At 56.1% G+C, this 14,069-nt stretch overlaps 6 protein-coding genes across 6 annotated transcripts; 3 read left to right on the top strand and 3 right to left on the bottom strand.

Annotated features, from left to right (window-relative positions):
* Positions 1–81: 81 nt before the first annotated feature.
* On the top strand, positions 82–1,781 carry BGZ61DRAFT_348756 (uncharacterized protein; the record flags this gene model as incomplete). The annotated part of the gene is made up of 2 exons (XM_046240095.1): positions 82–778; positions 826–1,781. 2 exons carry the CDS (start codon positions 82–84, stop codon positions 1,779–1,781), a joined length of 1,653 nt encoding a protein of 550 aa, XP_046106211.1.
* A 2,514-nt stretch (positions 1,782–4,295) lies between these two features.
* BGZ61DRAFT_449230 (uncharacterized protein) lies at positions 4,296–6,607 on the top strand. The gene has a single exon (XM_046245577.1). It carries the CDS (start codon positions 4,753–4,755, stop codon positions 6,385–6,387), a length of 1,635 nt encoding a protein of 544 aa, XP_046106210.1. The 5' UTR covers positions 4,296–4,752; the 3' UTR covers positions 6,388–6,607.
* A 38-nt stretch (positions 6,608–6,645) lies between these two features.
* BGZ61DRAFT_387979 (BRO1-like domain-containing protein) lies at positions 6,646–9,572 on the top strand. The gene is made up of 5 exons (XM_046242772.1): positions 6,646–6,807; positions 6,860–7,097; positions 7,145–7,853; positions 7,899–9,144; positions 9,193–9,572. Exons 1-5 carry the CDS (start codon positions 6,800–6,802, stop codon positions 9,521–9,523), a joined length of 2,532 nt encoding a protein of 843 aa, XP_046106209.1. The 5' UTR covers positions 6,646–6,799; the 3' UTR covers positions 9,524–9,572.
* Positions 9,573–11,411: 1,839 nt separating this feature from the next.
* Positions 11,412–11,753, bottom strand: BGZ61DRAFT_531157 (uncharacterized protein; the record flags this gene model as incomplete). The annotated part of the gene is made up of 1 exon (XM_046253664.1): positions 11,412–11,753. The coding sequence occupies one exon, from the start codon at positions 11,751–11,753 to the stop codon at positions 11,412–11,414; it is 342 nt and encodes a 113-aa protein (XP_046106208.1).
* Positions 11,754–11,837: 84 nt separating this feature from the next.
* On the bottom strand, positions 11,838–12,662 carry BGZ61DRAFT_212793 (uncharacterized protein). Its single transcript, XM_046238036.1, has one exon. It carries the CDS (start codon positions 12,498–12,500, stop codon positions 11,922–11,924), a length of 579 nt encoding a protein of 192 aa, XP_046106207.1. The 5' UTR covers positions 12,501–12,662; the 3' UTR covers positions 11,838–11,921.
* A 428-nt stretch (positions 12,663–13,090) lies between these two features.
* BGZ61DRAFT_587277 (uncharacterized protein) lies at positions 13,091–13,751 on the bottom strand (the record flags this gene model as incomplete). The annotated part of the gene is made up of 1 exon (XM_046256477.1): positions 13,091–13,751. One exon carries the CDS (start codon positions 13,749–13,751, stop codon positions 13,155–13,157), a length of 597 nt encoding a protein of 198 aa, XP_046106206.1. The 3' UTR covers positions 13,091–13,154.
* Between the last annotated feature and the right edge of the window lie 318 nt (positions 13,752–14,069).

Here is a 14,069-nt window from a genome sequence, read left to right as displayed (position 1 = left end):
ATGTCCAACTCCGAAAAGATTGTGTACAACCCGTCCGAGGGCGAGCAGCAGCAACAGGGAGGCCTACTCCCGCTGGCTCCCATGGAAGGCGAATTCCCTCCGCCGCCGACGCAGCAGCAGCCGGCGTCTGGCGAGCAGCAGCACTTCCCTCCCCCTCCTCCGGGCCCGCCCCCGCAGCAACAGTATCAGCAACAGCAACACCAGGACTCTGCTCCGCCGGCGTATCAGCAGGGAAACTTTACTCCTCCGGCTTCCGAGAAACAGCAGGCTCCTCCCCCGGTAACTCAGCCTCAACAGGGAGAATTTGCTTCATCGGGGTCTGAGAAGGCGTTCCCTCCTCCGCCCCCCGGACCGCCTCCGTCTCAGGCTCATCCCAACCCTCTCAACGCGCATCCCGTACAAGGCACCGAGCAGACCTACCCCATCCATCCCGCACCGCCCGCCGAGAACTACACCATCCCGCAGTACAATCCCGCCGCCCCGGTGTTTGCTCCTCCCCCGACGAACGAGCCGTCCAATTCGGCGCCACCGTTGACGCCCGTGCAGGAGGCGGTTCCGGAATCTGTTCCAGCCCCGGCGCCCGCCGTTTCGGCTGCCACATCGAACGAGGAACATCATCCCAAGAAACATGGCTGGGGCGAGCGTTTCAGCAATCTCGGCATGAAGGCGGCTGGCCCAATCAACAGCCTCGCACACAAGCTCGGCAGCCAGAGTTTCCTACCTGAGACTCTTGACAAAGAGTGTGACAAGGCGGCGTCTATTCTCAGGACATTCTGCAGTAAGTCATTTTCCATACTCGTTTGAACAGACGCTCACACGACACAGAGAAGGGAGTGTACGCCGACCCCACCTCGAGCGGGCCACCGACATCGACCGATCCCAAGGCCACTGAGACGAACGATGCCATTATCGATCCTACCAAGAACAAGCCTAAAAATCGGGTACTTGTCACTATCCCGCCCAAGGTCATCTCCAAGGCAGTAGGTCTGGCCATTTTCACTACTCTCCGCGCAGGCTTCAATGTGTCTGGTGCGACGGGTTCGGGCATCTTGATTGCACGTCTTCCCGACGGATCATGGGGTCCTCCCTCTGGCATCCAGGTGCATTCCGTAGGCGGCGGCTTCTCCATCGGCCTAGACATTTACGACTGCGTATGTGTCATCAACAGCAAGGAAGCGCTCGCTGCCTTTACCAACACCCGCGTCGGCCTAGGCACTGACCTGGCCGTGGTCGCTGGACCGTATGGAGCTGGAGGCGCCGTCGAGTTTGGCAAGGCGGTTGAGAACCGCGAAGGGAGAAAGGAGAAGGACAAGGACGGTGAAACGGCAGAGGCGTCGGACAAGCAGACGCTGAAGCCCGAGTCGGACAGCAAAAGCAAGCGTCGCAGCCTCAGCGCCAGCTCCTTCAAGCCCGTCTTCTCGTACGTCAAGTCCCGAGGCTTCTACGCGGGCATCCAGATCGACGGCACGGTGGTGGTCGAGCGCAAGGAGGCCAACGCCGCCTTCTACGGCAGCCGGGTATCGGTCAACCAGATCCTCAAGGGCGAGGTGCCACCGCAGGGCCCGTCGGGCATGTGGCCAGCTGGGTCGCGGGTTCTCTTAGACACGCTCAAGGGAGCCGAGGCCGGGATGCTGCGCGACAAGGACGGAAAGGAGCCCGCGGCCCCGGCAGCACCATCGGGCCCGAGCACAGGGGCGCCGGGGAGCGGCACGGAGCAGCTCCCAGCGTATGTCGACGATGGAGTGCAACGGCCGGGGGTAGGAGACGTCAAGTACCGTTAGCGGATTGGATGGTGGACAGGGAGAGGAGCGAGAGGAATGATGGGGAAGTGATCGACCAAGGGTTGGTTGGCTAAGGTTCGATTAGGCCAGACTGCAGAGATACCAGCGAATGTGTGAATTAAGTAATTCTGGACGTGTACTGTTTCAGATCCAGGTTGAATGCACATCGGCCACATCCTCGACGATTCCGCCGAGCTGACGCGGACTCTGCCAGCGAGTTGTTACAGAAATCGAGAAATCAGGGCAGAGTCAGGACACAGTCCACTGCAGTCCACTGCAGCATCCAGGGGGTGGACCTCGCGTGGGGACTTCGGTACGTTCCTGACGGTAAGCGGGATTCCGGCAAGACAGGACACAGGGCTGACAGTAAGACAGCCTCTCTAAAAAAGCCGTCAAAGTCAAATAGGGCCTTGCGGAAATGAAAGCTGACCAGATCTTTAAATCTAAAATGACGCATGGCGTCCCAGACCCCGAGCAGGTCGGCGCCCTCGCGATAGAGGCTCGACTCTTGAGAGGCTGATAGCGTGAGGCTGAGACGCTTGTTACTGCAATGGGGTTGGGCCAGGGGCAGGGGGAACTTTAGTGCGCATGCCGTCAGCTCCCCACGTTGTGCGCTGAGCAGGGGAGCTAACCAAGGGGTTGAAAAAAATTAAGAAGAAGAAGAAAAACCGTCACTATCTACTAAGTATCTGGCCTTGGCAGCGTCCAATAGTGAGTCAAGCTAGATCCCGATAGCGCCGTCACGCTGCCCGCTTACTAGATCCGGGAACGAGGAATTGTGGCTGCCAGCTGAGGATGTGGCGCCGGGGCAATAGGGGGCACAAATTTCGAATCGATAGTTTTTCGCTTGGTGCAGACCGAAGTCGCTAGAACGGTCTCGGGGGAAAGGTTAGAGTCGTGGGGCAATAAAGACTTGAAAGAGCGTTGGGAGAAGATTTTGAGGTGCGTCTTTCGGCCCGTCGGTGGGTGGGTTATCTCGTTGAATTGGGATTCTCGCTGGGGATCTTCAGATCGCCGTTGGGTGTGTTTTCTTGTCTGTTGCATTCTTTCTGGGGCGGCGACGTCATTCCTCTTGTTGCACTACATTCCCATCCCGAAGCCTTCTACGACATCCAACCCTTAGGGCTTCTCCAGGATGTTCCGACGGCTGCCCGCCGGCACCCTCTGTATGTGCAGCTCAGGAGAAGCATTGGACCGAGTGTAGGCTAAGAGACACCATCGAGCGCCGCATCTGCCCTCGCAGGGAGCAACGACAAACACGGCGAATCTGCGTCGTTCCCTGCAGTCGTCGGGTCCAGGGGCCCCCCTGAAATGGCCCTGCACTACGCACCCTTCCGTCGTAGCCCCCAGCGCGGCAGACGCGCGGTTCGTACGCCACAGGCTCTCGGGCGCTGCAGCTTCTGCAGGGCACGAACCGTCGTCTGTCTAGGCATCTGGCCAAGCTTTGTTTGTTGGTAGCCGAGGATTTGCAGCTCGCCAAAACATGCCTTGGGGGTGCCAGCTCGCCGAGCAGAGGCCAGCAGCCCGTTCGGCACCGGCAGCGCTGAGCAGTTCGTACCGCGAAACCAAACATGCGTCACGCTGGCCGTCTCGAAACCGACGCCGTATGCCAGAAATAGATTGCGTTGGCCCAGCGGCTGGGACGCACCTGAGAAGGCCCTCCGTCACCGTGTCACCAGGAAAAGCCTCCAATCGGGACATTCCTGGATACGGACGGTGCTGGACGTTGGAGGACGGCACTGCAGGTACCGCTACACTACGGCGTTTGGGGGGGGGGGCTGTTCTGGAAGCACTCCCTGGGTCTACTCTACGCACGCTGCTCATGCCGCCGCCGGACGAATATCTGGACACATTGGAGAGCGAATGCCTGTTGGTGCGGCCCCCATGCTGGTCCTCTTGCATGCGCCCGTTTCAGCCGTGGCGTTCCCTGCCTTGCACGCTTGCGTCTTGCGTCGTACACTTGCGCGGGAGAGAGGGAGGACACGCTGGAAAGCAGCTGGGAAGCAGGCTGGAAAGTACGGATAGGCTGCAGAGCTGTCCCGTCCCCTAGCCGCAGCGGAGAAGGCGGCATTTCGGCCTCCGCGATAACCAGTCAGCCCTGGCGAAAGCCACCACTGCACACGAGTCCCAACAGCGTTGGTCCTATGCCGCCGTCGCGATTGCGCCGCCCGCCGCGGGCTCTCAGGGGGAGTCGTGTATCTCCACGCGTCCGCCGACTTGTCAACTGTCGACTGCTCCTCCCGGCCGGGTCTGCTCCAGCAAACCCGGCCAGCCCTGTCCAATCGCGTCGGCCCAGCATGTCCGCATGCAGCTCAGTTATGGTGTTATGGACCGTGGTGTTAGGAGGGACCACGGTGAATTGACTGCCTCCATCCCATCCCTCCCGATTTAGCGCCATTCCGCGTGCCCACTCTCCATGCCGCGCCCACCCCCACCGCCCATGTATTCGTGCGTAGGTACCTACTCTCGCCGGAATGGGCTTCGTACTGGGAAAAAAGGAGCCTTCGACGTCGCCTTGCGCTGCTTCGACTGTTCCTTGACTTGACTCAACCTTGACGCTTCCCTGGAGCGTGCTACGTATCAGGCCGCTTCTCCGGGCTCGCCAACGGGATATACTCTGTCTTCTTCTTCTCCTCCATTCCCCCCTCGGCCGCTGCCTTTCGTGTTTCCTCTCCCTACAACACCAATCCGCGCCCTCGCCTTTTGTTTCCTTTGTTTCAAAGCCCTACTGCGTAGCAGACGCTAGCCACGGCCTGGAAGCTGGTCTCCTCGTCCAATTCACTGTGGCGTTCCAATTACTTGCCCCCCCTTCGGACCCTCCAAGGCTTGGCATCGTTCAGCAGACCCTCTCCCTTCATATCCTCCCATCCCTCAAACTCCCCGACCTCCCTGTCTGCTGGCAGACGAACCGACCACCAGACCAACCTGGCTCCAACACTCATCCTCCAGCAACACCCTCAGAGTCGCCATCATGGGCGCCAGAATTGTCCCCTTCCGGGTCAACATGCGGAACCCTCTCAACAGAGCCGTGCTGTCGGCCGTGACGCTTCTCTTTTTCTGGGCGTTGATGCTCCGCCCCGAGACCACCCAGGTCCGCGATCGCCTCATGAAGGGCACCCAGCAGCCAGCACCCGAGGTCGAGGAGATCGTCAACGATGACCCCTTGTCCAACAGCCCGTTCATGGACAGGGAGTTCAATCCCACCAGCACCCACGTAATGGACTGCAGCGTCGACACTGCCCACCTGTCCGACATCCGCAAGCGTCACAGCCTCTCCTACCGCGTGCAGTACCTGAAGCGATATGTTCGCTTCACCCGCACCGAGGGCCTCGAGCGCAAGGGCCTCACCAAGCTGGGCCAGTCCATGCTGCCCGGCAAGTTCAAGACTGTCCAGATCGGCCGCGAATACGAAAAGGAGGCCTGTGGTGCGCCCCTCGAGCTGCCTGTCCCCAAGTCGGGCTTCCCGGCCACCGTCAACGCCACCGAATTCCTGTTTGGCGTATCTACCACCTACGAGCGCTTCATGAACCCCGACACGACCCCTATCGGCGAGTGGATATACTGGATGACCGACAGCCACGGCCACACCAATGGCGCACACTTGGTGCTGATGCTGCTGGACGCCACCGATCACGAGCTTCAGGAGGTCGCCAACATGCTGGGTGATGTCGGCATCAATGTCGACGTCTACCACTCCGACTCGTCCACCGAAATGGCTGTTCGATACCTGACGCTGGTGCCCACGCTCTACACCCACCGCGAAGCTACCAACAAGAAATGGTTGGTCACTTGCGATGACGACACCTTCTTTCCCAGCATGCACGGCCTTGTCGAGAAGCTCGCCACGTACGACGCCGACAGGCCCATGTACATCGGTACCCTGTCTGAAGACGCCGGCGCCGTCGAGCGCCACGGATCGCAGGCCTTTGGCGGAGCGGGTGTCTTCCTCAGCATGCCCATGGCCGCCCTCATCACCGAATCTTACGACGACTGCAAGAGCGAGCAGAGCATCCGCGATGCCAACTCGGGCTGGGGTGCCCAGGGCGACATCCTGCTGCGAAACTGCATCTACAAGAACAGTGAGACCCGCCTGACCAACCTCTGGGACCTGTGGCAGCTCGACTTCCTCGGCCACCCCAGCGGCTTCTACGAATGGGGCATCAAGCCCCTGTCGCTGCACCACTACCGTGGCCGCGGCTGGCATCTGTCCCGACCCGTCCAGATGTCCAAGATTGCGCACACCTGCGGTGAAGACTGCACCATGCTGCGCTTCCAGACCGACGACAACTTCATCGTCTCCGGGTACTCGGTCGCCCACTACCCCGAGGGTATCAACTTTGACCACCGCCAAGTCGAGTCCACGCTCTGGGCACCCGCACCCAACCGCGGATGGAACCTGGATTACATGCTGGGCCCGCAGCGTCCCTCTCTCCTTCGCACAGGCCGCAAGATTGGCTGGGAGCTTCAGGAGTCCGAAGTCAACGCCGACGGCTCAGTCTTGCAGACGTACATCCGACACAAGACCGATTGGCGCTGGGTCGGCAAGGACGAGAAGCCCATGAGCAACATCGACGGCATCATCGAGCTGGTTTGGATTCCTTCCTAGGCGGATGTATTTTTGCACAATGGGAATATTGAGCAGGTGTAAGGCGTTGTTGGGTGACTGTTTTGATGACATCTCATCGCTGGCGTTATGTTTAGAAGGGAGCCTCGTTTCCACGTTGGCAGGGGTTAAACAAATACATTCGCTTGGAATAAAGCATGAATTGGATAGAGTAATGTACATTACAGAGTCAAAGTTGAATTAAAGATTCTATAAACTTCAACGTGTTTCCTGAACTGAACCAGGTGAATGCCGGACCTTGTGAGCCACACGGGTTCGCTTACTCATCACCCGCCACACTTGCCCCGCCAACGTGGCGCCCCCACATGAAGTCATCGCAACCAACTTCCACCAGCCCACCACCAGCTCTCAAGCTCCTACAGGTCGAAAGCTTACGAGCTGGCGCAACGCAGCCATGGCGACGTAAGTATTCTAAGGAACTGGAATTTGAACATGGCTGACCGAACCAATCTAGCAACATACTCGCCCTGCCCTTCCGCAAGTCCACACAGATCTCTCTCGCCTCCACGATCCGCCAATACATCAACACCAAATATGACCAGCACCCGGACATGTTCAAGCAGGACCTCGAGGTCATCGATGCCCTGCGCAGAGACGCCGTCAATGTGCGAGAGCCGCATCCGAGCGGCATCAAGAAGCTCCAGACCTACGCCGCCCAACTCGTCTGGGTCGGCGGCAAGTTTCCCATCGACGTGAGTTTTGTTACCACACAGCACGCTTGGCTTGCTGACAGGACTAGATTGGAGCCGACTTCTCCTGGTATCCTGCGCTTGGATACAATACCGAACGGCCGATGGTACGCAATAACCTCAAGTACGAGCTCATGAACATCCTCTACAACCTCGCCGCCCTCTACTCCCAGCTCGCCCTCAACACGCCGCGCGGAAACACCGATGGCCTTAAGGCTTCCGCCAACTACTTTTCCATGGCTGCCGGTGTTCTGTCGCACATGAAGACTGCCGTGCTCCCCGAACTACGCATGTCCGACCCGCCCGACGACATGGATAACGACACCCTCGAATCCCTCATCCAGCTGCTGCTCGCTCAGAGTCAGGAGTGCTTCTGGCAAAAGGCCGTTATGGACGGATACAAAGACGCATCCATCGCAAAGCTGGCGGCACGCGTGTCCGACCTCTACAACCTCGCTGGCGAGGCTGCTGTCAAGAGTGAAGCCATCAGTAGTGCCTGGATCCACCACATGAGCGCCAAGCACCACCACTTTGCGGCTGCTGCTCAATATCGGGCGGCATGCGACTGTCTGGAGAAGCGAAAATACGGCGAGGAGGTTGCGCGACTCGCGGACGCTGTTGCATGTGTGTCTGAGGGTATCAAGGAGGCACGGAATGGATCCGTGAACAGGACGGTGGCTGAGGATCTCGATGGGCTCAAGCGCAAGGTCGAGGCTGATCTCAAGAGGGCCGAAAAGGACAATGATATGATCTATCTTAGTAAGTGCCTAGCTAGGCTTCACTCGAACGCTGCTGACAACATAGATCCCGTCCCACCCAAGTCGGAGCTCAAGATCCTCGATCGAGCTAACTTGGCCGTGGCAAGAGTCCCGCCCCAGGTTGCCAACCCCTACGAATACTTGGGCGACCGTGCAGAGTTTGGTCCAGCCATCTTTTCACGCCTTGTACCCTTCTCAGTGCATGTCGCAACCTCCATCTACGAGGAGCGGAGAGATCGCATGGTCAGCCAGAACATTATCCAGGAGCTGGAGAATCTCACGGACAAGATTCACGAGCTGTTAACATCCCTCGGCCTCCCGGGGTCACTACAGGCACTCGAAAAGCCTCTCGGTCTACCCCCAAGCCTAGTACAACACGCAGAGGAGATTCGCCAAGCAGATGCGATCGGCCGGGTGCAGAGGAGCTTTGCGGATATCGACAAGCTGCGATCAGCAGACATGGCTGTCTTTGAAGAAGGCAAGGCGACCCTGGCGTCGGAGGAGGAGGAAGACCAGCGACTACGGATGAGATTCGGCACAGAACGGTGGGCTCGACCAGAGAGTCGGCAAGAAGCCGACGGTTCCAAACTGTGGAAGCACGCCTCTGAAATTGACGGGTACTTTGCGAGCAGCATCAGTAGCGATTCCGTCGTCAGAGAAAAGTTTGGCGGTATCCAGGATTTGCTCAGCATCCTCTCAGGTACCGATCGAGGTCTGATGGATCATGTGCCGTCCAGCCGCCGGGTTGACATGCCTGAGTCACTCAAGCCTGTTATCGGTCGGTTACGAGGCGCCTACAATGATGTACTGCGTCTCGAGAGCCGTCGTCGGAAGAAGGTAGAGAACCTCCGAGAGAATGCTCGCCGCGACGACATCAAACCCGATATTCTAAAGGAGGCAGCCCGGCTCGAGCGGACGTATCCGGCCACAGCGCTGGTTCCAGCGCATTTCGAAGACTTCTTCGAGAAACGCCTTGACGAGCTGTACGAGCCCGAGCTTGACCTCATTGACAAGGAAGCTCAGGACCAGGAGCGTATCCTGGCCGACGTCCAGCGCATCAACCGGGAATTCGAGTCGCAAAAGCGCCAGATGGGCGACCGCGGCAACAGAGAGCGCGAGCTGGCCCTTCAGCGGTTAGACAATGCCTACTTTAAGTACAAGGAGATTGTGAATAACCTCGAGGTGGGCCGTAAGTTCTACAACGACCTCAACAAAATCGTCGGCCAGGGATTCCGCGACGTGGTGCGAGGTTGGGTTGCACAGCGTCGGATGGAAGCAAGGGCCTTGGAAGAGTAAGTCCTTTCTGCATGTGTCAAGGATATGACTGACTGGTTGTACAGGGAAATTAGCATGCCACCACTGGCGAACCTGAGCCTGTCGCACAAAGCCACTCCGGCGCAGAGCCCAGCGCCTCAAGAACGCAGCGGGTACGCAAACCAACCAATGCCTCAACCCCAGCAGGCCGTTCACAGTCCCGAGGCTAGTATCCAGTCGTGGGCCGACGAGACGATGCAGCAGCCGCGGCCAGTACAGCCGCAGCAGAACCCTGTTGGCGGTATGTGGAACCCGGACATCGGCATCAAGTTCGGGGGCCCACCCGGGCCGAGTTCCGGAGGTCAGGGACGGGCCCCCGGGACGTGGAATCCTAACTCGGGGATTAAGTTTGGATGATGCGGTAGATGCAGTGGGGGAAATATCAGGGCTTCCAAATCGTTTCTCGGTGAGGATACAAGCTAGTGTGGCCATGGAATGTTGCCGGTTGTTAGAATGTGGATCGTACCTAGACGGGCTATATCGGACGACGAGGGTATGTGAGGTTGGGAGAGGTGTGCATGGTGAGTTAAAATCGGTTGCCAAGGTATATAGATTCCATAGTCATAAATTTGTAGTAGGCAAGAGTGGCAAAATAGATAGGTCTACATTCCGTATTATCCGCCTGTATTACTTACCTTTGTAGTCTTCTCTATTCAAGGTTGTAATATTCCAAGTTTAACAGTACTATTAGAAACCGGTTTATTACGATAATAAGAAATAGAAATAGGTATCTTAGCTGATGTAGTTTAGTTTCAACATATATTTGGAGCAGATCAGACTGTTAAAGTAAGAAATGTAAATTTCTTAGTTTGTTAAAAGAGATTCAAGTTAGAAATATATATCAATATTGGTATAACTTTCACTGTACTGAGATCGCTTGAAGCGTCGATCTTGCAGTGTTTTTGTTAAGTAATTAGAAACGCATTAAAGGAGTGCGTAATGTGTGTGTGTGTGGGCAGGGGTCTAGGGTGACCAGTCCAGTTGCCATCCACACGTGGTTAACTTTCCGTGTCCAGTTCCCCATATATCTAGGGTACACTTGACAGACTGTAACGGGCTCGTCAGAGCCTTCTAGATCATCTCGCGACATCTCACAGGCCCAGCCGTTTTGAAATTGGCCTGATGGAACCAGCTCTCCCAGCAATTCCCCAATGAGGTCTCCTTTCTTGTACAGCGTCGTGGATGTAACACCCTCTCCTATGTCGCCAGCTAGTTTAGCAGCAGGAAGGGACGGAAAACAACACCCAACTCATTAACTTACCCTAGGGGAAATGCACAGAGAGTCGTCGCACAGGCGTCTTGGCCGGTCAGCCCGAAGCTGCACCAGATTACGCGTTTGAGGTCGGATCAATCTGAGGCTTATGTCTCCTGATAGGGAAGCATCTCATGAGATAGAATATCGGGTCGGTCGCAGGAAAGTTCGCTAGCAAGGCATTAATGGGGCCTGCGGCAGCCCGATATCTGAGGGAGGTTGAAGACGGAGGTTGGACAGGGAACGTAGTAACGGCAAGAAGGTTCAAATAAATCTCTCAAAAATAAAGGCAATCAATTAATAGACTCCCTAGCAGCCTCGAGCCCTTCCGGCCTCTCTGACTTCTAGGAAGAATCTCTGATAAAAGAAAAGACAATAATTTCCCCCAGTGACGGCACTGACCTCCCCTTTTAACCCCATCCGGGTCACCCTAGAGACATCCCCGCTAGCGACCAGCTAGCCCAAGCGTCCCTAACCGCCTGTCACACTAGTGTGATATCGGGGGCTTCAGGTCTGATGTCCGTAGTGATACAGTCGCACAGGCACTGCGTGCTGGTCGGGTCTATAAAGCTTGGGTCGACTGAGCAGTCCCATCCGGGGAAATTGCCGACGTTGAAGACGTTTGCCTTGATCTCCGTAAAAGCGCCAAGGTATTCTCCACCGAGGCGATGAAACTTGTCGTTACTGAATGGTGCAGCTTGCACCACCATATATACTTAACTGGCTGTACGGTAAAATCGTCTTAGCCCGCCGGCAGAATCGTCTTGAAGAGGATTATCTTGGTTCGGAGTGGATTCGTCTTGCGTGTTCGATATCTAGTCGTAACCCGGGTGGATTCGTCCGTATACATTAAAGCACTTGGGCATCCCTGTGACCGTCTGGCCTCCAAGTTTCCCCCTTCTGAAGGTGCCACCGTCCCGTCGCACCTTGGCCGGATATGACTGCCTCATATCAGACACGAGACGCAGCGTTTCTTTCGGAATACCCTCCTTCTTAGCCTTCTCTCTGCTTTGATCTAATATTGCCGTGCTTGCTCTGCGGAGGGGTCTTGTGTTTGTCGTAGGCCTTCTTCAGGCCCCGGACGTGCGGGTTATGCTCCACGTAGTGCTCGGTGAAGATACCGATGCACTCCTCTTCTCCAATCTTGTTCACGGGCTTGTAGGGGTCGTATCGCTCGTCGTACAGGAGCGCGGCGTTGAGATCAGGGGTTGGAACCCAGCCCACCTCCATGGTCATCCACATGAGATCTAGTGGCGCGACGAGGTCGCGAAGTGAATTGGACACTGGGGTCCCGCTAACCCATAGCAGCCGCTCCCAGTTCAGCAACTTGATCATATTGTAGTATGATCTACTGACGTTCCGGGCTATCTGTGCTCGAGTGGTGTTTTCCTCCCAATTCCCGATCTCCGGGAGATCTTCCGGACAATTCGACTCCTCCGAGGATCTGCCGGACAATTCCGGTCCAATCAAATTAGCCGAGATTTTTGCGGACAATTCGTAATTTCAACGATCGGGCCTTTTTATCGCATTTTTGGTCGCAAAGGAACAGCTCTGGCAAGGGCTTAAAAGTCGGTCTTTTGGTGCGTTTAAGATTGTGACTTTGTGAGTTATCGTGTGCCTCATCGGCCGGATCGTCGCCTCGGGCATCGCCGCTGTAGTCACTACTGTGGCCATTCCTTGAGGGCGGTCACACCCAATTGTGACAGGAATTTGGCGTGTTTGATGGATAAAAGACCCTTTGTGAGATCGTCGGCGGTCATCTCTTCGGTGCCGATTTGAATGAGGTCGTTGGAAATCTCTTGATTCATTCTTGCCTTTGTTGTTCATGTTGTATAATCCTGCTACAGCTATGTCTGCAGGTCTGGTATAGTCGGGTTGCCTCTGAAAATCCCGGAGCGGATAGAAAGCCGCCGCTTCTACCGCTCGAGGAGAGCAAGATCTCTCCCAACAGTAAAAAACTGCTAGGGCACCCATCAATATAATTTGAGTGATCGCTCGTCCTAGGGATTGTTTAACACGCGAAATACACCTTCGGTGCATGGATAGTATATATAAATAAGAGGCGGTCTTCAGCATCTCCATTTGAGAGACGGATATCCTGCAACCTTGCAGAAATAGAAGGCGTTGAAATAAAGTGTGTGTGGTAATTGGCTGAATTTTCTTTGTCGTACATCGATATCCACGTGTCGCAGCCGTCAGGGCTCTTCAACTTGGTGATGCCGGCCTGGTCCATCATCACCATGGGATAGTTGCGTTGGTATGTGTTGGTGAGTTTCGGTCAGCGCTGGTGCCTAAAGGCTAGGTATAGCTAGCTGCAGGGGATTTTGCCATGGAGGGGATGGTGCAGCTGCCCGACGAAATGGGTCGTTGGAAATCTCTCGGTTGTTGGTGTTTGTGTTGCTCATGTTATATAATGCGAGAGCGAAGGCTGCTGCTCTGAATTGGTAGGGTTTCCTCCGGAAATCCGGAGCATGCGGGTGGATTGCAGTTGCTTCCACTGTCTGAGGTGAGCAGGCTCTCTCCCAACGGTCGAGAATTGTCAATAGTCTTATACAGCTGCCTCAATCTCATCCAAATTTGCAGATACAATACTGCTACGCCCTGTAGGATCGTTATAGGACATATGATATACCAGCTGTTTGAGTACGTCACCTTACTGGCTTGCGGAAACTGCCCGGCATATACAGTCGTCATATTGAGGAACTTTCCCTCAACTATGAGACTGGGCCAGATAGCTTAGCCCGGAATACATATAGTAGTCGTGTCGGAAAAGTCCTCCAGCAGGCGACCTCTGGTGAGTGGAGTTACAATTGCAATCATAATAAATCGCTCCTGGCTATGCTTTAGGCCAGGGGTGGCGGAAAAAGCAGCATATAGTATGGGCTTCACCTCCATATGCGCCCGCAGCTGAGGGAGCGTGGAAATCTCCGGTATGATGGAATCGGGCTCGTCGACCAGTTTGACATGCGCCAAGAAGTCGCCCAGCACGAGTGGGCGCTCCTGGCCTAGGACTGGCGGTTTTGCTTCAACCCTTGGTCGGAAAACGCAGCCGACATGCGAGGCACGGCCGGGCGACTGTATGAAGAACAGACCTAGTTCGGAGTAGAATAAACCTTCTGCGTGCACGAGTGCGCTGTCCATGCGGTCCCACTGGCTCATATTGTGGTTGCCGCATTTTTTGCCTTTTTCGTTGATCTCATCTTCGTTTCTGTTGCCCGGTCTTTCGGTTTTAGGGGCGAGTGTCTGTCGCGATCCACGGCCGAGAAGGAAGCCTTCATAATCGTCCATTTCATCCACGGTTTCTATAGATGCTGTGCAGAATTTTGCTGCCATTGGCGAAGCGAACACGCTTCTTGCGTAGGTTTTAATAATCGAAAATCAACGCCATGGTGGTTTCGGGAGCTCCGGCTGGCTCCCTGATAAGGGTGTCAAACTTGGAACCGGGATCTGAAAAGCTCTTGATCCGTTAGCAGGCTTGAGCTGGCCAGCAGACCGGACAAAGGTCCAAGGTGTCTGCGTTGAGAGGCGGAGGGTTTGGCACTCTCGGAGATCACACGACCTCAAGCAGTGGGGGAGTTCTGCGGGCGTTCAAGATGTTGTCGAAGTCCCTGATGCGCAGCTGAGGCTGGGCTCGGGCTCTCTCCTTTTGGT

The sequence above is a fragment of the Ilyonectria robusta genome (assembly GCF_021365365.1).
Source record: "Ilyonectria robusta strain PMI_751 chromosome Unknown BGZ61scaffold_7, whole genome shotgun sequence".
Lineage (NCBI taxonomy): Eukaryota > Fungi > Ascomycota > Sordariomycetes > Hypocreales > Nectriaceae > Ilyonectria > Ilyonectria robusta.
Note: the sequence above shows the minus strand (reverse complement) of the source record. Positions and strands in the feature narration are given on the sequence as shown.